The sequence below is a fragment of the Lissotriton vulgaris genome, chromosome 7, assembly GCF_964263255.1.
Source record: "Lissotriton vulgaris chromosome 7, aLisVul1.2, whole genome shotgun sequence".
Lineage (NCBI taxonomy): Eukaryota > Metazoa > Chordata > Amphibia > Caudata > Salamandridae > Lissotriton > Lissotriton vulgaris.
In genome coordinates this window covers 1,752,623,012-1,752,642,119 of record NC_141695.1, presented here as the reverse complement: position 1 = coordinate 1,752,642,119, position 19,108 = coordinate 1,752,623,012, and the positions used below count along the sequence as shown (strand labels likewise).

The 19,108-nt window shown below is 51.8% G+C and overlaps 1 protein-coding gene across 1 annotated transcript in view; it reads right to left on the bottom strand.

Moving 5' to 3' along the window:
- The window catches only part of MEGF8 (multiple EGF like domains 8), a 399,920-nt gene that overhangs the window by 106,827 nt on the left and 273,985 nt on the right, over nt 1–19,108 (bottom strand). The window contains exons 33-35 of the mRNA XM_086933057.1: nt 11,464–11,695; nt 2,457–2,586; nt 890–1,100 (exon numbers count right to left, since the gene is read on the bottom strand). Coding sequence (XP_086789183.1) covers nt 890–1,100; nt 2,457–2,586; nt 11,464–11,695 — 573 coding nt within the window. The remainder of the gene's footprint in view (nt 1–889; nt 1,101–2,456; nt 2,587–11,463; nt 11,696–19,108) is intronic.

The following is a 19,108-nucleotide window of genomic DNA, read 5'->3' as shown; positions in this document are numbered from 1 at the left end:
TTCTTCTAAGACAACAGCAAACTGCAAACATCCGAGCCCAACACCAGATGCCGATCTGTGCACAAGTATATATTCTGCAGCTCACATGCCTTGAAAACACCTTTTCCAGGACAGGCTTTGTTCCCGGCCTCGTGAGAGCAAAAAGCTCAGACCCTACGAGGTCAGAAACTTGCCACGAGGGGCAGGCTGGCAGGAACTAGTCAGCCAACACACCAGAGGCTAGTAGATTTTCAGGGAGCACCTTTAAGGTGCCCTCCGGGTGCTTGTATTAATAAATCCATCACTAGAATCAGTGTGGTTTATTAATATGAGATGTTTGATCCTCAACATCCCTGTCTTCAGTGAAGCCATCATGAAGCTGGGGAACTCAGTTTCACAAGTGTTGAGCATATGTTCTAAAATGGCTTCCCTGTTCACTTGCACTGGTAGTAATGGGACTGACCAGCACAGGGGCACATATGCTCATGCAGGCATGCCTTCACATGTAATATAAAATATAGCTGTCTATGAGGTCCAGGCTGGAAGTTGTGCTTTATTTCAAGATAATACATTTGGGAGATTTGTTTCTAGATAAAGAATACTATCATGAGTGATAGATGGTGCAGGGTGTGTGCCTGATGTGTTATGGTGGTAAGTTGTTATGGGTGAGAGATGGTGGCAGGGTGCACAGGATATTGGTTTACGATGGATGATGGAGAGATGTGCCCTTAGTGGGGATCATGACTGCAGGATGAGTAACTCGCAGAATTTCTGGGTAGTGAGAGACAAGGATGAGTCATAGCAGCAAGGAGGAGAGATGATGACATGGTGAGTAAGAGATGGTGACTGGGCGAGGAGACAGTGTGGTAGGGTTCAAGGGGATGGTGGTAAGGTGGGGATGGTCACTCACCTGTGCGCTTGAACTGCCGAGTCCACATGCACTTCCCGGACGCGGTGCACTTGGGGCAGTCTGAAGCCTCACACGAGATCTCAGAGCAGTTGCTGGCCACAAAGATCTCACGCTGGTTGATGCGACAGTCATTCTCAGAGGTGCAGCTCCCCTCGCTGCCAATGCAGGCTCCCTCCGGGCAGTTCGTGCACCATTTACAGTGAGATGCTCCCTGCAGACATGAGGCGGTGAGAACAGTGAGAAATGTTCCACGGATGAACCCAAATATAAACTGCACTCGCACTCCATGGCAAGTGGTACTATGTCATCGAAACACACCCTCCTTGGTCTAGTGCAGAGGGACCCAGGGCTTAGCAAACAGGGCTAGATGCCGTCCTTAAAACATACTAGTACATTATGATAAGCGACAAGAGCATAACAGGGTGGATAAAGGGAAGGCATGTGCGCCCTCAGTGGAACTGCTTCATCTCTCCCACCCTACCCGAACCCAAGCACGCTCACTAGCTGCTGAGAACTGCGCTAAAAGGAACATTAGCTAATACCTTGCTGGGGACATGAGGCAAATGCGCATAAAAGGAGACTGACGTAGGTGAACAAAGTCACCTTACAAGAAGCCAGTCAACCTTCTACCACTTCCCCACTCTTGGGCTCTTCGCCCTCTTATACTCAACCAAAGTAACCGATTAACATGTTAAACATAGCAACATACACAATAAACACAAGCTTTGCTTTGAAATAGATTAACGTGGCTTCACAGTCTACATTTCAGTAGCCACAGCCTTGGCAGCATCAGGATTTCTCCTCGCCTTAACCAGGGAAGCAGTGTCAGAACCCTTCATAATTCCTCTCTGTCCCGCCCCATCCTGCTAGAATGAATGTTACTCTATAAATCCCCACTGAAATAGTCGGATTGCTCCTGTTAACAGTACATTCAATGCTAATTATTTCTATTCTTTAGAATAATTTTAAGTTGAAAACATTCAGAAAATGTAGGCGAATATGCAACTGCCTTACACACAAAGAGCAGGAAAACTGCTGGAAGAGGTACTGGCTGTAGGAGCGGTTTGCTTTCCACAGTGCGCTTACACAACCCCACGCAGTTACTCTATCGAGCAGGACTGTGGGCTTCCTGACATTAAGTGGCCTACACTGCTGTCCACCTCACCACTTGCTGGAGTAGCAAACACGGTCCACAACATTTAGTGTTTTTACACTACTGTTCAAAGCGCCTCTTGCTGGAGTAAAAAACACGGTTCTTGACATTAGTACTCTTACGCTACTGTCCACAGCGCCTCTTGTTGGAGTAAAAAACATGGATCTCGAAATTTGATGCCCTCAATCTATTGTACACACAGCTGGTAACCGACTCTGCTCCCCACACATCGTACTTCTGGGAGCTTGTGCTCTGCCCTATTACTCTCCCTCCCACAAAACCTCCTGGAGAGAGGGGCAGAATCTGAGAGCACCAGGACCTGTGGCAGCAGAAGACTTCTGCCATCATCCTACTCTCCAGCGTTTCATGTTAACATTTCGCATCTGTTGCAGGAACCACGAGCGGGGCACTCACCTGTCCAAGGGCTACTGCTGAGGCTCGCGGGTGACGAGCCAGGCACTCACTGCAAGTTCTCAGTCGTCGGCACTCCTCGGCTGACCTCGGCAAAGGAAAACAGGAGGCTCTGACCGCTGAGCAGCCCATCCTGGGAAGGGCAAAGACATATGTCACATAACTACATGGACCAAAAGGAGAATTGTCAAGCAACGTCTATCACCCCAAGGGCCAACCTCCCCTATCAAACCCCAGCACCAATGGAACACCCGGAAAAGGTGTCAGGAATCGGGGGTCATAGTGAAAGCTGGGGAAAGCCAATCCACTGCAGACTCCAGCTGTGCTCTTCGGCTGTAGTGGAGCACGTCTGCCAGATAAAGAAAGCACTTTATTTACAGGAAGCACTGGCATCCTGAAGCGTCCGCCCGCCAGGTAAGAATTGAACATTCCCTTCTTGCAGATTTCATAATGCATCAAACTGAACTACGGAGACTACGTACTCAATGGGGTGGGGCTCCAACTCCACTCCGCAGGGATCAGGTCTAGAGTTGGTCCTGTTCTCTATTTATGCCACCTCGATCGGTGAAGGTCCTTCCTCTCTTGATTTCTCAGATTATTTCTACACTGACAAAAAACAAATTTGCTCTTGATCCACTTTAACTCCCTGTCGCCAACCAGACATTGGTTGGTCATCTGTGCCCCCAGGTTCACCTCTTCTAAGATGGTGATCTCTACTTCTCCTCTACCTATACTCCTGACAGCTCCAATCTCTATCTATCGCCCTCCTGACAGCCAGACCTTTCCCATCCTCAGCTAGGGATCCTGGCGTACTATTACCACGTTACCAGGCCATGAACATACGCAAATACAACCATGCCTTCAATTTCATGCTGCTAAGGCACTCATTAATTCCCTGGCACTTTGCAAGAGTCTATTGGAACAGTTGGGTAGAGGTCCTCCCTCCTTATTTCTTTACCCCAACACACAAGGTGCTTCAGTTTGCACCCACAAAATGATTCAAGATGCCCAGATGCACACATCACTTCCTTTCATCACAGAACTGAGATGCTGCAGCTTAAAACAGGGCCCTATACAAACCGCAGACTATTGTGTTTATAGTGGTTAGTCGTACTTTGTAAGCCCATTAAACCACTGACAACCTGCTGCACCCCTTACAGAACCTAAACTACTCCCCCCTAAACCTGCACGCCTGTGAGCGGCCACTGGATTCTGGTCTCTTCAACTGCGAGACACATATCAAAGCCTTCTGGCATCCGTGAATGCCCCAATCTTAATGACTTTACTACCAGTCTAAAGAGACATCTCATGAAACTGGAGAAAAAAAATACATAAAGATGCACATCCTAACTAAAATGCATCAAGTGCACCTTACGGATGTACCATATAGCATGTTGTTTAGTTTCGTTAATTTTCTTTGTTAACTTACCATCTGTGTACAAATGCTTTATTCAACTTCTTTGGTTTATTTTCTCTAGCATATTCCAGCTCATGCAATGTACTCCCTCATGCACCCCCCACAAACAAGCCAGATCTGACTGCAGGGCACAGTAGACAGTCTCTGCCCTTCAACACTCCAACCGCAAAGGCCAAGCTCTCCTCACTGCCTTCATGCTCCTGCATCAGTCCAGCACCAACCACTTCCACTCGCATCCGTCACCGCAACGCTGTTGTCCGTAATACAAAAAACTCACAAACGGGGAATGAACTTATGTCACCGCCTGCTCTTCTTTCAGCATCATTACAACAATAAAGACAATCCTCCCGTATCTCACGAGACACTACAAAAAACTGTTGTGACAGCTTTAGTCATGTCTAAACTTACCTACTCAATGGTCTTTACTTGAGCAGGCAGCAGCAACACTTAACTAGACTGCAGGATGCTCCAAATGCGGCAGTCCGCATACTGCCAGGCATTCCCAAACACCAGGCTGTTAGACAGGAACTACGTAACCTCCACTGACTACCTGTCAGACACAATCCTTTTTAAGGTAGTGTGCATTACCCACAAAGCACCCATCAACAGAGTCCCAGAATACCTCTGGAAAGGATTCACATGGTATCTTCCCGCCATTCAGCTGCGATAGCTTGAGGCAAAAAATGTGCATGTTGCCACAGTTCAGAGTTTCCTCTTGGGGAGAAAGAAGTTTTTGGGAGGGGCGTGGCCAAGATGGCGGGGTGAGCGGACGCTTCCTCCCGTAGCTCCCCCGGCCCGGCTCAGCTCGAGCCCCGATTCCTGCGCTTCTCTCCCCCCGCGGCTGCACTGCGGGCGAGAGAACTGTGCCGGAGTTCTTGGAGCACATTTTGACACCACCTTGACTTCTGTGGCCCCGGGGGAAATCCCCGAAAAGTTTGCTCAACGATCGCTCCGGGGAGCAGAGCCTGGGTCGCCCCGAGGAGAAGGGCCTGGAGGCGGAGCATATCGCGGCGCTGTCCGCGCGCCTCGGCTGGGCCGGGTGCTGAAAGGCTGGAGACCCCGGGGAGCGGACTAGAAGGACTCCGCGGAGTGTGGAAGCTTCCTAGCCGGCCCCCTTGTGGCAAGGACCATCGCTGGACGACGGACCCCGGCCCGGCGACGGCGATCCACCCCCCTGCCTTGGGTGTCGGTGTGTGACGCCTTGCGGACCCCGAGCTTGGGAGTGAAGGACGACGGAGTCTGAGCGGGGCCCGGCCCGGGCGTACTGGCCGGTGTTAATGGGAGGCATTTGTTTCGCTCCTTCCCTACCCATCGCTGTTTGAGGGTCGCCCATAGACTTGCTGGCCTAGGCTGCCCTCCCGGGTTCCGCCTTCCCGCCATCTTGTCTTTGTGGAGCTGGAATTGGTGGCCCTCGCCCGCGCCCTTATCATACGGGCGCCTTGGTTCCTCCTGGTGCCTACACATCTGCTGTCCTCCCTGGGACCACACAGCTGAAAGCCTCCGTTTGGAACATTGCTGACCACCCCAACTGGTTCGATGGTCGTCTCGCCCTGGCCCGGGCCGCCATTTTGTCGCTTGTGACGCACCACCCTTGTCCTCGGTGAGGCCTTCACATCTGGTGCCCTCGAGCAGTTGGGCACATCCACAGCGGCTGGCTCTAAGCCTCATCCACCGCGGAGGCCAAGATGACTGGGAGACGAGGCGCGGCACGGGGAGATCGCACTCTGCCGGAAATGCTTGGCAGGTCCCAGCAACTACGCGACAGGACGCAGCCGTCCCCGGGGTCCTCCCGGGCCTCAACGGACGCCACCGGAGGCGAACCGCCAGTCACGAGGTCCTTTATGGAAGACTTATTCAGCTCCCTCAAGGAGGAATTCCAGACTCTCAAGACCGAGGTGGCCGGAGAGGTTCGTGAAGTGCGTAGGGAGGTCGAAGGCCTGGGCGAGCGGGTCGACACTGTGGAAACGGCGGCCCAGCGTCGCGACGAAGAGATAGTCCACCTCCAGCAGGACGTCCTCCGCCTACGGGAGCAGTGTGTCGAGCTCCAGGCCCACTCGGAGGACCTCGAGAACAGGTCCAGGCGGAATAACATCCGGGTGCGAGGCGTTCCGTCCGCGGATGAGGGTGCGGACCTAGTGGCCTATCTGCAGGACCTGTTCCGCGACATCTTGGAAGAAGGAGCGGACTTCCAGATCTGCATCGACAGAGCACATAGAGTGGGCCGCCAGCGCCAGTCATCGGCGCCCCCGCCTGATATCCTGGCATTCCTGCCGGATTTCCCCTTAAAGGAGCGCATCATGACGGAGGCCCGCAGGAAGCAACCGCTGTCCTTCCGTGAACGGCCCGTGGCGCTCTATCAAGACCTGTCCGCCATCACACTGCAGAAGCGCAGGACTTTCCGCATCGCCACGGACTTTCTACGGGAGCATGAGACGGCCTATTCCTGGGGTCACCCCTTCCGTCTTATCTTTCGATGGAATGGGGTGCTACATCAGCTGCGCTCCCTACAGGATGTCTGTGGGGTGCTGGGACTCACAGCTACGGAGGAAGAAGGAGCTACGCCCGCATGGAGGCGCCCCGAGCGGCGAGGCCGACGGAGATCGAGGAGGCGCCAATCGTCGGCGACGGTGAGTCGTCCTGACTCCCCTACCATCAGGGCGGATATGGCGGAGGCCCTGAGGACTGCGGCCAGGAACTTGCCTGAATCTGACGGCGTGGCCCAGACGGCCTAACTTTACTCCGGGGGGAGAGATTCTTAGCTTCTATGATGCTGGGCTGGAGGTTGGGGGGGAGCGGTTGGAGGTGTGTGGCTGGACGTCCACTTGACTGTTTTCTGCAGACTCGCCCTCTTGGGCTGGACTGAGACAATGGGGTGTTTTTTCTTGTTTTTGGTTTTGGCTAGTTGCCATGGGTTGGTTTTGGGGGGGTTTCAGAACTGGTTTGGTGCTGGGGGGGTCCCGTCCGATACTGTCCGAACACTTGCGAAGCCGATCCTGGCCTTCCCTGCGCCCCTGCCCCGCGCGCCCCTCCCGCTGATCCCTCGCTTGCTGCATAGCGCTTTGCTTCCCCGTGAGCGATGCCGCCCCTGAAAGTAGTGACCCTTAATGTTAAGGGTCTGAATAACCCTGTAAAGCGTAGAGCGATCCTTTCCCTGCTAGAGGGGTCGCAGGCGGATATTTGCCTCCTGCAGGAAACCCATTTACTCTCTAAGGACTGCCATAGGTTGCGCTCTGCCAAGTTCCCCACGCAACTCTTTTCCTCGGCTGCGACTAAGACTGCGGGGGTGGCCATTCTTCTAGCTAGCTCCTTCAGGGGTGAGGTGTTATATAAACATGCCGAGCAGAAGGGGAGGCTTCTAGTGTATCGCATGCGTCTGGGAGGTGTTGCCTTTACGGTTGGTTCCGTTTACAGCCCGAATGACCACCAGGATCGCTTCCTGGACTCTGTGTTGGTGGACGTTACTGCCTCGCCCGACCGCCATATTATCTTGGGGGGAGACCTGAACATGGTCTTCGACTCCACCCTGGATAGGTCTGCCCAGCGCTTTCCGCAGACGTGGGAGCTTTCTAGGGCGGTGCAAGACCGGCTTGCTGAGATGGATCTACATGACCTCTGGCGAACCATGCATCCCACCGACAGGGACTACTCATATTTTTCCCACGCACACCGCACTTATTCGCGGTTAGATTATCTCCTGGTGAGCGGCCCGCTTCGCTCGGCCGCCACGGCGGCGGACATCGGGGTCTTGTCCTTGTCCGATCATGCGCCGGTTTCCGGAGTTTTTGCTTGGCCGGCGGCCCCCCCCTCCAGAGGGATGTGGCGGCTTCGGGACACGCTTCTCCATAAGAAACTGGTGGTGAAGCGAATAGAGGAGGTCATCCGAGAGTACCTGACCCGCAATGACAACTCCGATACGTCCCTGGCGACGCAGTGGGCGGCTTTGAAAGCAGTCATCAGGGGGGAGTTAATCTCCATTTCCTCGGCGGAGAATAAGGAGCGCCAACGCAAGAGGGAGGAACTAACGGCGCAGGTCAGGGAACTTGAACAGGTTCACCGCCGGACGGGGGCTCCTCGTGTTTGGAGGCAGCTGAAGGCGGCGCGGAAACTCCTCTCTGCGTTGGACCTGGACCGGGCGGAGTATGCGGCGCTACGCTTGAAGCATGCCTATTACACCGGCGGAGATAGGTGCGGTAAGCTCCTGGCCCATCGGCTCAGAGCTGCGCAGCAACGCAACGTGGTAAAAGAGCTAGTGGGAGTAGATGGGGTCCCGGTTTCCGGTGACGCGGAGGTGGCGGATTCCTTCCGTGCCTTTTATGAGGCGCTGTACGCTGCAGAGCCCTCCCCACCGGGAGAGGCTGAAGCCTATCTGGACTCCGTAACCCTCCCGACCCTGGATTCCGCCCAGGCGGACCACCTGGAGAGGGATATTCACGTGGAGGAAGTCATCTCCGCTATCGCTCGGCTCAAGCACGGCAAGGCTCCGGGCCCGGATGGCTATACGGCCTTGTTCTACAAGACCTTCTGTCCCACTGTCGCGCCTCTCCTGGCTCGCTTATTCAATTCCTTCTCCGACCCAGGAGCTATCCCGCCGGACCTTCTCTCGGCGACTGTGTCGGTTATCCCGAAACCGGGAAAGGACCGGACTCTGTGCGGCTCGTACCGGCCCATCTCACTTTTGAATGTGGACCTCAAGCTTTACACGGGGATCTTGGCGGCCAGGCTGGGTCTACACCTGCCAGGTTTGGTGGAGGCGGACCAGGCCGGTTTTGTACCCGGTAGGCAGACGGTCGACAACACCAAGAGGGTGACGCACGTGCTAGAAAAGGCCTCCCGCGTCCCGGGGGAGCGGATGCTGCTATCGGTCGACGCGGAGAAGGCCTTTGATAGGGTTCATTGGCCGTACCTCGAGCTGGTCCTTGGGAAACTGGGGATCGGCGCAAAGTTCCGCACTATGGTCTTCAATTGTTATAGGAGACCGACAGCATCTGTGCGTGTCAACGGACACAGCTCCGGCAGCTTCGCCATTGAACGCGGCACGAGACAGGGTTGCCCCCTTTCGCCGCTCCTGTTTGCCCTCTATATGGAGCCGTTTGCCCAGAGGATTCGCGATAACCCGGACGCTATTGGGGTGAAGATGGGGCAATACACGCATACTGTCAGCTTATATGCAGATGATGTCTTGCTTACCCTGGATGACCCCAAACGGTCGCTCCCTGCCTGCGTCCAGGAGCTGGACTCCTTTGCCCGCGTGGCGGGCTTTAAAATGAATATGACTAAGTCGGCTGCCCTGGACGTGTCGCTCTCTGTTGACACCAGGCGGGACCTCCAGCGTCTTTTTCCTCTGCAGTGGTCCTCCTCCACGGTGCCTTACCTGGGTATTTTGCTTGCTCCCTCCCTGCCTGCAATGGTCGCCGCTAACTATTCCTCTCTGGGCAAAAAAGTCAAAGACTAACTCGGCCGATGGAACAAAGGCCTGCTCTCGTGGCTGGGCCGTATCGCAGCGGTGAAGATGACGATACTGCCTCAGATCTTGTATCTTTTTCGCGCTCTACCTCTCCAGCCTCCTGTAGGTTGGATACGGCAGACGCAGGCAGACATCTCCCGCTTTGTGTGGCAGGGTCGTAAGCCGCGGATGAAGCGGGTCCTCTCCATGCTTGCCCCGGAGGCGGGGGGTCTCGGGGTCCCGGACCTCCGGAAGTACTTTCAGGCGGCGCAACTTCGGTACTTGGTGGAATGGAGCCGGTGGGAATCGGACAAGCATTGGCTCTTTCAAGATCAGGCAGTTGCGGGCCGTACCCTCCAGGAAGTCCCGTTCCTGCGGCGCACTCACCGCCCGCCTAATCTCTACGCCTCTTTTATCACCCGGGTTCCGCTGAGAGTGTGGGACGCGGTGTGTGAGCTTCGTGAACTCACCACCTTTCCATCGCCATTCACTCCCATTGCTGGCAATCCAGACTTCACTCCGGGTCTGGAACCGGGAGCCTTTTCTCACTGGGTGAGTGCGGGTTGCAGGGTGCTTTTCCAGATTTACGGGCCGGAGGGTGTGCTCCCCTTCCAGCAGCTCCGACAGGAGTTTGGCCTGACGGAGGGGGACAGACTGCGTTATATGCAAGTCCGCCACTGGGCTCTTCAACCCTCAGTACGCGACGTCGCTGCCCGTTCGATTACGCACTATGAGCGATGGCTGGTAACCCGGGCCTCGGATGCCAAGCTTATCACCGACTTGTACAAGTTTCTCCAACCCCCGCCGTTTCATTACCATAACCCAGGGAGGGAGCGTTGGCACAGGGAATTGGGCAGGACCTTGAGCCACAAGGAGTGGGACAAGATTGCGTATCGGGCGAGGCACTCTGCGTACCACACTGGGCTGACGGAGACCTTTACTAAGGTATCCACCTATTGGTATTACACCCCGGAGAGGCTTTACGAGATGCGCAAAATCGGTGATAAAGGTTGCTGGCGCGGCTGCGGACAGGAGGGCACCCTCACGCATATTCTCTGGGAGTGCCCGGTGCTGTCGGCCTATTGGAAGGAGGTCCTGGATGAGGTAGATAAGCATTTTGAGATCGAGCTCCCGCGCTTCCCCGCGTATGTTTTGCTAGGCCTCCCCAATGACCTGATGTACCCGCTGAAGTCCCGTAGGGGTAGGCAGATTGCGATTGCGCTAGGTTCCGCGGTCCAAAACATCCTTGTACTCTGGCGCACCCCTACTGCCCCCTCCATCACTGGTTGGCTACATAGGCTCTGGCAGGTGCTGGGCATGGAGAAGATGTCGCTCACGGTGGCTGGGGATGTTGACCAGTTTGAAGAGCTTTGGCACCCCTTTTTGGCACTGCTGTCCACGGAGTTTCGCGAACTCACATGTCCACGATACCTGCGACTCCTTAGGCTGACACCGCCGGCGGCTACAGCGGAGTGAATGTGCGGGCTAGGGGGTTTGGGACTGGGGGTGGGGCGCGGGGTCATATGCTTTTAATGCTGATTTTCGGTCGGGGATGTTGGGGTATTGTTTTCTTCTTTTTCCTCCTTCGCTTCTCTCTTTTTTCTCCTTTTCTGGGGACGGGGGGTTGGAGGGATGGTGTACTTTCTTTTTTACTGTAATACGGGACGTTATTCCAGCACTGCCTTGCTTAGGGAGTGGGGGTCTCCTGGGGGGTCATTCACAATACCTTATTGCCTTAAGACTTATGCCTTGTTACCCTCTGGGGCTTCCTGCCTCCCTCCTTTTCTTCTGAACCGCTGCAACGTTCCGCTTCTTGTACTGTGTATTCGCTTGACCTCCTATTCCCTTCCCCATGCTCTTTTTGTACTTTAATAAAAATACTTTAAACCTGAAAGAAGTTTTTGGTCAATGTCTCGAAAAAAATGAAAGAAGTTTCCTTTGAATATTAATTCTCCATGCTCTTCGGAAAGGCCCTGAAAAGCTGGCGTTTTAACAACCAAGACACCTCCGGCTACACATGCGCTATATAAATATTTATAACATAACATGCCTGGGGCTTCGATCGCACATTCACACTCCGGGTCCCACACATACTTCTTATTCTGCACACACACGCCAACATGTCCAGCTGCTCATAGGCAGCTCTTTACCTCTCAGCTACGTCTGCTGAAACACAGCCTGTCCTGCACCAGACGCAGCTTCCCACAGAGTTGTTGCAACTGGTCTGACTGTCGAAGACCAGGCAGGGGTCCGAGGGCAGCGAGAGCGTCAACATGCGTCCAAGAGCGACCCCGTTGAAGCCTCCTGAAATGTAGAGGCGGCTGCCTACTGCTGCCACCGCATGGGCGATGGACTCGTTCATGGGCTCCCCGATCACAGAGTCTTACGAGGAAGGAAAAGACAAAATTCATTATTAAACCATTCAACAGATGACAGTAGGCCTGGACCGGCACATCAGCGCAAGAGGCAAAGCAGCACATCTACAGCAACAAGAAACAGCAGACTGGCACATGTGCAACAGCCAGGGCACAAGTCCTATAAAAATAAGTGGTGGGACTGACCAAGTAAGACAACATGCAAATGACCTCATAACGTCACGATGTAGCGCTATAAAAGAAATAAAATAGTGCTATTTAAATTATTTGTGTAAATACTGGGACAGACTAACCCATCTACAGTCTTACAGTGTCTGCATTTATAATCAGGGACAGAAGAAAGGCAAAAGCTGTCTCTCTTAAGTACCTGTGCAGAGAAGGCAAGCTGTGTGCTTTGTTTCCCTTTGTGGCATTTACATTGAAATGCAAGGTTCCAGGCGGCCCCCAGTCAACATATACAAACAAAAGTTGGCCTGATGAGCCCTTAACTTCCGCCCAGCTGGAGGTGAAACAAGCATTTGCAATGCAATTGGTCTCGCAATGACATTATTTAGAGCTATTGACATTGTAAATGGTAATGCCTTTATAAAAATTAAAAGGCATTGTTCTTTACAATACCAAAAGCAACACCTATTGCATTGCATAGCGCGGTGTCCGTGAAGATGGCACCGCGCTTATTAAAGTAACAATTGAGTAAACACTACCAATGCTTTCCGGGACTTCCAGTATTAGCAGGAAACGGCCAGGAAACTGTCGAAAGTGAGCAGCCTCTTACGGAAACTTGGAGTGATGCGCCTATTGTCACAGCTTGAATTCCTAATACGCTACATACCGACTTTAGCCAACTCTATGCGCTGTGAATAACTGATGTTAATATTACTTAATATATATATATATATATATATATATATATATATATATATATATACACACATGTCCAACACTACCCTCAAGCTTTCCAGGACGCACACAGTGTGAAGCCAGCCATCCGGCTTTCAAAGATATCCCTCTCCACAAACCCAGGTAGGTTATGGTGCCTGATGAATTTCAGGGCTGGCGCTCCTTAATCATAGGCTGCTCCGTGTGTGGCATTGAAAGGCTCTTTTATTTCAAATTGCTGCATGTTTCCTATTGGTTCCCTGCTCTTAGTGGGCTGCACTCATTTGTGTCCTTATTTCGTTGCATGCTGGGAATTGTATTATTCAACAACGAGTCACACGTATTCCCTTCAGTAGGTTCAATGTCACATACCAATAGGAAACATGCAGTAATTTGAAATAGGAGAGCCTTTCAATGCCACACACGGAGCAGCATATCATTAAGGGGCGCCAGCCCTGAAACGCGAATGAATATATATATATATATATATATATATATATATATACAACCCCACTGAGCGGAATATATATATATATATATATATATATATATATATATATATATAAATATATATATCCCTCTCTCTCTCTCTCTCGGAATGAGAGAAGGGCGAGTCTTACGGTAGCCTGTATTCCAACTCCTGATTTTCAGATCGCTGCATTTGTCTTCAGCCGTCGTTCAACTCACTGAGACATCCGGCCAAGTCAACCATTCAAAATCTTCTACACAACTGATTATGTAGAGTACAGGGGCAAGGTAGAAGGTGTAAAAATAAGTCTGTCTGACTCTTCTCCAATTCTACCAGCATTTAACGGGCATCAGCCAGTCAGGAAGGCTTCGAATTTGACAACAGACTAGTTAGCCCCAGGAGAAGGAGCTGAATTTCTCTGAAATGGAATATGCTACTTACCAGTATGCATCTGTTCTTGGCATGTAGGGCTGCTGACATTCCTATCTGTGCATAGATCGCCGCCTAGTGTTGGGTCCGAATGATTGCACATTGTTGTCCTGGAAGAGTCTACGAAGTATCACAAGATAGGTGGCTCCTCCCCTGCACTACAGTGCGCATGGGCATCCACTCCATCCTCAGATTGTTTGTCGCCATTGTGGCAGAGATGGAGTGTAACACTGTAAGTGATGACCATGCCTGAGAATGATTCTGAGTGCTGCAGCTGCGACAGGCACCGGGGAGGAGAGCGGGCGATATGAATGTCAGCAGCTCTACATGCCAAGAACAGATGCATACTGGTAAGTAGCATATTCTGTTCGAAGCATGTGGGCTGCTGAATTCATATCTATGCATAGAATAAATAGCAGTTACCTCCTTAGCGGTGGTTGCCCGTGCCAGCTGCAGCAGTCTGAAAAAGGGTTTTGAGAACAGCCTGTCCTACAGCAGCTTGCTGTTTGGAGTTTACTTCTACACAGTAGTTTTTGGTAAATGTATGTATGGTGGTCCATGCGGCTGCTCTACATATATCCTCTAGAGGAATGTTACCCAGGAAAGCCATGGATGCCCCTAACTTGTGTGTGGAATGCACTCGTGGGGGAACTGTTAACGTGCGTTTAGCCTTTTGATAACATATCTGTATGCATACATCAAATAACAGATAATGTTTTGCGTGGACGCATCCAGCGGATTTATGTCATTATTGGAACAGTAAATGACAGTAAATGACAAATCGCTTCCATTTGGCAGCATAGCATGCCCTGGTCGTAGGTCTTCTTGCCTCTTTGATAATGTTCATACAGTCAGGGGGCAGGATGAGATAGCCAAACTCTATGACCTCAGGAGCCATATTGCAAGGCTCAACTGTTGCGGATCTGGGTGCTGAATGTCTTCATGGCTCTGAGTGAGGAGGCTGGGAGTGAGGCGCAGCCGTTGGTGAGGCACCACTGAAAGTTCTAGGAACGTGGTGTACCACGCCTGCCTTGCCCACATGGGAGCAACCAGGATGAGCGTCATGGAGTGTTGTTGCAGTTTGCGTGCCACTAGCGGGATGAGCGGTGTTGGAGGAAAAGCGTACGCAAATCTGCCTGACCAGTTCATCCATATCGCATTGCCCGGAGACTGCGGGTGTGGGAACCTGGCGGCGAAGGTTTGGCATTTTGCGTTTTCGTTTGTGGCGAATAGGTCTATCTCTGGATGACCCCACTGCTGGAAATATGGTTGGAGCACTGAGGGGTGCATCTCCCACTCGTGCATTTGATGGCTGTGCCTGCTGAGCAGGTCCGCCATCTGGTTGTCCTTGCCTGGGAGATGTTCCGCCATGAGGAACATGTTTCTCTGAATGGCCCACTTCCACATGCTCTGGGCTAGATGAAACAATTGTGGAGAGTGTGTGCCTCCCTGCTTCTGGATGCAATACATGGCAGTCATGTCGTCCGTCCGGATCAGCAAGACTTTGTTGCACAAATGCAATTTGAATGAATGCCTTCAGTGCCATGAAGATAGCCATCAGCTCCATCAGGTTGATATGCATCTTTTGCTGCTGCGTCGTCCATAGTCCCTGCACAGTATAATGGAGGACATGCGCTCCCCAGCCCTGGAGAGATGCGTCCGTTGTCAGCACTATTTGTGGGACAGGCTCTTGGAACGGTCGTCCCCTGCAAAGGTTTTGTGTGTTCCACCAATGCAGAGAGTTGTATGCACGACCGGTCACCAACACTAGGTCTTTTAGATGTCCATGAGCCTGGTTCCACTGTCGTGCTAAGCACTCTTGAAGGGGACGCATGTGTAGCCTCGCGTACGGTACTATGAAGATGCAGGAGGCCATCATACCAATCAGCTGCATAAATACCTGCGCTGGGAGTGAGTGTTGGGGCCTGAATTTCTGAATCAGCAATTGCATGCTGTTGACTCTGGCAGAGTTTGGCTGCGCTGTCGCTGTCAGAGTGTTTATTGTCGCACCTAGGTACTGTTGCACATGTGCGGGCTGAAGGTGTGATTTCGGGTAATTTAGTGAAAATCCTAGACTGTGTAGGAGGTGAATTGTGCGGGACATGTGGCTGGCACACTGCTGGGCTGACTTTGCTTGGACAAGCCAGTCGTCCAGGTAAGGATAGACATGGATGTGCTTTCTCCGAAGGTGCGCAGCCACTGTCGCCAAGCACTTGGTGAACACCCTGTTTCCTGGGTGAATGGGGATGTGGAAATATGCGTCCTTTAGGTCTAGGGTTGCTAGGAAGTCCCCCTGACTGAGCAATGGTAGAACTTGCTGTAAAATCAGCATGTGAAAATGTTCTGACAAGATGTACTGGTTCAGGGGTCTGAGGTCTAGAATGGGCCGGAGAGACCCGTCCTTCTTTGAGATTAAGAAGTACAGAGAGTACACCCCTGTACCTTGCTGTTCTAAAGGCACGAGTTCTATTGCCCCTTTTTGCAGCATGCAGATGACTTCTTGCTGCAATAAGTGCATGTGCTCTACGGACATAGGACGGTGCCTTGGGGGTATGTGGGGAGGAGTGGAGGTTAGTTCCAGACAATAGCCGTATTGGATAAGTTGTCTCACCCACCAGTCTGTGGTAATGCCTTCCCAGACTGGCAGGAACTGCTGAAGTCTTCCCCCGACCGGTGTTATATGGTCTGGGGGGAGTGACAAGGCGTCACTGTTTATTTGTGGCAGAGGATCTGGCATTATTATTTCCACGTCCTCTGCCTTTGGTGCTGTTCCCACGATATCCACCCCTGTTATTCTTGTTATAGGTGGTCTGCGTGCTCCCCTTGTTGTATTGGGCTTGCTGCAATGCTTGACCTCTAGAGGCTCCCCTGTTACCGGAGCGACGAAAGGAACTGCCCCTGAACTGCTGTGACTGCAGGGCCCCCATGGATTTTGCTGTCTCAGTGTCTTTCTTAATCTTTTCAAGGGTCGTGTCTACATCGGTACCAAATAGAAAGTCAGGGTTAACCGGCTGATTGAGTAAAGTTGTTTGGATCTCTGGCTTGATACCAGAGATGCGTAGCCAGGCATGCCTTCTAAGCATCAAACTTGTGTTGATGGCCCTAGCTGCTGTGCCTGCTGCATCCAGCGCACATTTAATGGACGCATTTGATATCAGCTTCCCCTCCTGTATTAGCATTTCTGCTCCCTCCTTATAAACATCAGGCAGGTGTTGTAGTAGCTTTCAATCTGGCTAATAGGGCCTGTGTATTTGAAATCCTCCAAATATTTGCCACTTGAGCCGCTACACGTTTGCCAGAAGCTTCTAAGATTTTGGATTCTTTGTCCGGAGGAGGAGCATCACCACTTGTTTGAGAGTTCGCTCTCTTGCGAGCATTAGCCACTACTAGGGAGTCCAATGGGAGCTGGCCTTTAATGTATGTAGGGTCTACAGGCGCAGGCCTGTATTTCCTTTCAATCCTTGGGTTTACAACCCTTGCCCTTGTGGTCTCCTGGAAAGTGTCAGTAGCGTGTTTCAGGACACCTTTCAGCATATGCAATGTCTTTACCGATCTTTCTGAAGTTGAGAAAGTATCAAACAAAAAGTCTTCCTCCACTGGGTCAGCGTGCATTTCCACGTCATGGTTATTGGCCGCCCTTTCAATCAATGCGTTAAACGCAGCAGTATCTTCAGTAGGCGAGGTCTTGACGGTATAGGACTGAGTGTCAGGTGTGGTGTGCGGCTCACCAGGGTCAACCGGGTCAGTCCAGGGTTGAGGTTCCTCCTGATCTGTGTCAGCAGGATAAGTGAATTCATCCTCATTGTATCCCTCCCCCACATCCTCATTGGTGCGTGTGGGAGGATAGGCATAGTCTTGTCCATAGGACTCCACAGGTTCAAAAAGAACAGGTGAGGTGGCAGAATCCCTTTTCCTTTTGAGAGGGATTTTGTATGACTCCAAAGGATTTTCTGGAACGATCTTCCGTTTGTAAATGGTCAGTTTGCCAGAATCTGAGTCGATGAACAGCTTTGACTGATTGTCATAGGAGGGCGCTTGGAACACCACATCCTCCTCAATGGACTGAGTCCTCGAGACTACCGACACCTTTTTGGACGTGTCGGTGCTTTTCTGTGGCTCGAACGCTTTGGGTCGAGCGGTCGGGGGCAGTCCGTATTTAATTGGCATAAGCATTGGAGATGAACCGACCTTCTTCGAGGGTGGCGCTGTCTTCGATCCGACCAACTTCGTCTGATCACTAGCTTGCTTGCGGCCTTGCGTCAACTCGAGCTCCCGGTGCGTAGCAGGCACGCTCTTCTGCTTCGACGCGACATGCTCTTTCGGGTCGGGTTTGCTCTTCGACGCAAAGGCCTTGCTTAATAATGGCTTGGAGGCTGTAAGCTTCGGATCGATAGTCTTTTTAGCCTTGAGTTCTTTGCCAGTGTAGCCATGTTTGGACGTCGACGGCGCCAATTTATTTATTTAAGAAGCTTGTAGAGCGCGCGGCTACCACCAAAAGGGGTGTCCCGGCGCTGAAGACGGAAGGCTCAGAAAGAGAAAAGGGAAAACATTAAAACTGATTTAAGCAATGGAAAACAGCCAAGTTTTTAATTTACTGCGAAAAAGGGATTCAGAGGGGCTGAATCTCAGGTCAAGTGGGAGGCTATTCCAGAGTTTGGCGGTCATTACGCCAAACGCTCTACCGCCCATTCTGGAACGTCGGAAACGTGGCACAATCAGAAGACGTAGGATATTCGATCTCAAGGATCTGACCGATTGAGACACTACCAGTCGCTTTTTCAGGTATCCTGGGCCAAGGCCATTGAGAGCACGGAAAGCAAGGGTCAATATCTTGAATTGGATGCGACAAGCGATGGGAAGCCAATGTAGCTTCTTATGGTAAAGTGCTACCAACTGCCGATAGGGGATGTTGCCAATCAGTCTTGCCGCCGCATTCTGCACAATCTGCAGACGTTCAATTTGGTATAAGGGGGCACCGGCATAGAGGCTGTTGGCATAGTCCAAATGAGATGTAATGAGAGCGTGAATGATAGTTCTGCGGGCATCTAGAGGAAGGTATGGGAAGATCCTTCTGATCATACGAAGTTTTGCAAAACAGCCTGATGTGACCTTGTTAATTTGGGCTTTACATGAAAGAGCATTATCAAATTGGAAGCCCAGATTGCGTACTGTTTGGACAGGGGTAGGAGGAGGATTGAGCACCGTAGGCCACCACAGGCTAGGATGCAGCGGAGTTTTCTGATTAAAAAATAAGACTTCCGTCTTATCGGTGTTCAGCCTAAGATGATTGGTGGTCATCCAGGAGCATATATTGTCCAGGCAATGGCGAAAGCTGGCAATGCTGGGGTCAGAGTGATCTCTAAAAGAAAACACAAGCTGAGTATCATCAGCATAAGAGATCACTGACTCCCCAGGACTCCACCACTTTAGCCAGAGGTGCAAGGTACACGTTAAAAAATAGAGGGCTCAGGGCAGAGCCCTGAGGGACACCGCAAAGAAGGGGTTTACCCTCTGATTTAAAAGGCTTGAGAAAAACCTTCTGAGATCTTCCCTTAAGGAAGGACTCGATCCAAGATAGCACAACGCCGCCTATTCCAGTTTTTTCCCATAAATAGTATTTTATGGGATACCGTGTCAAAAGCG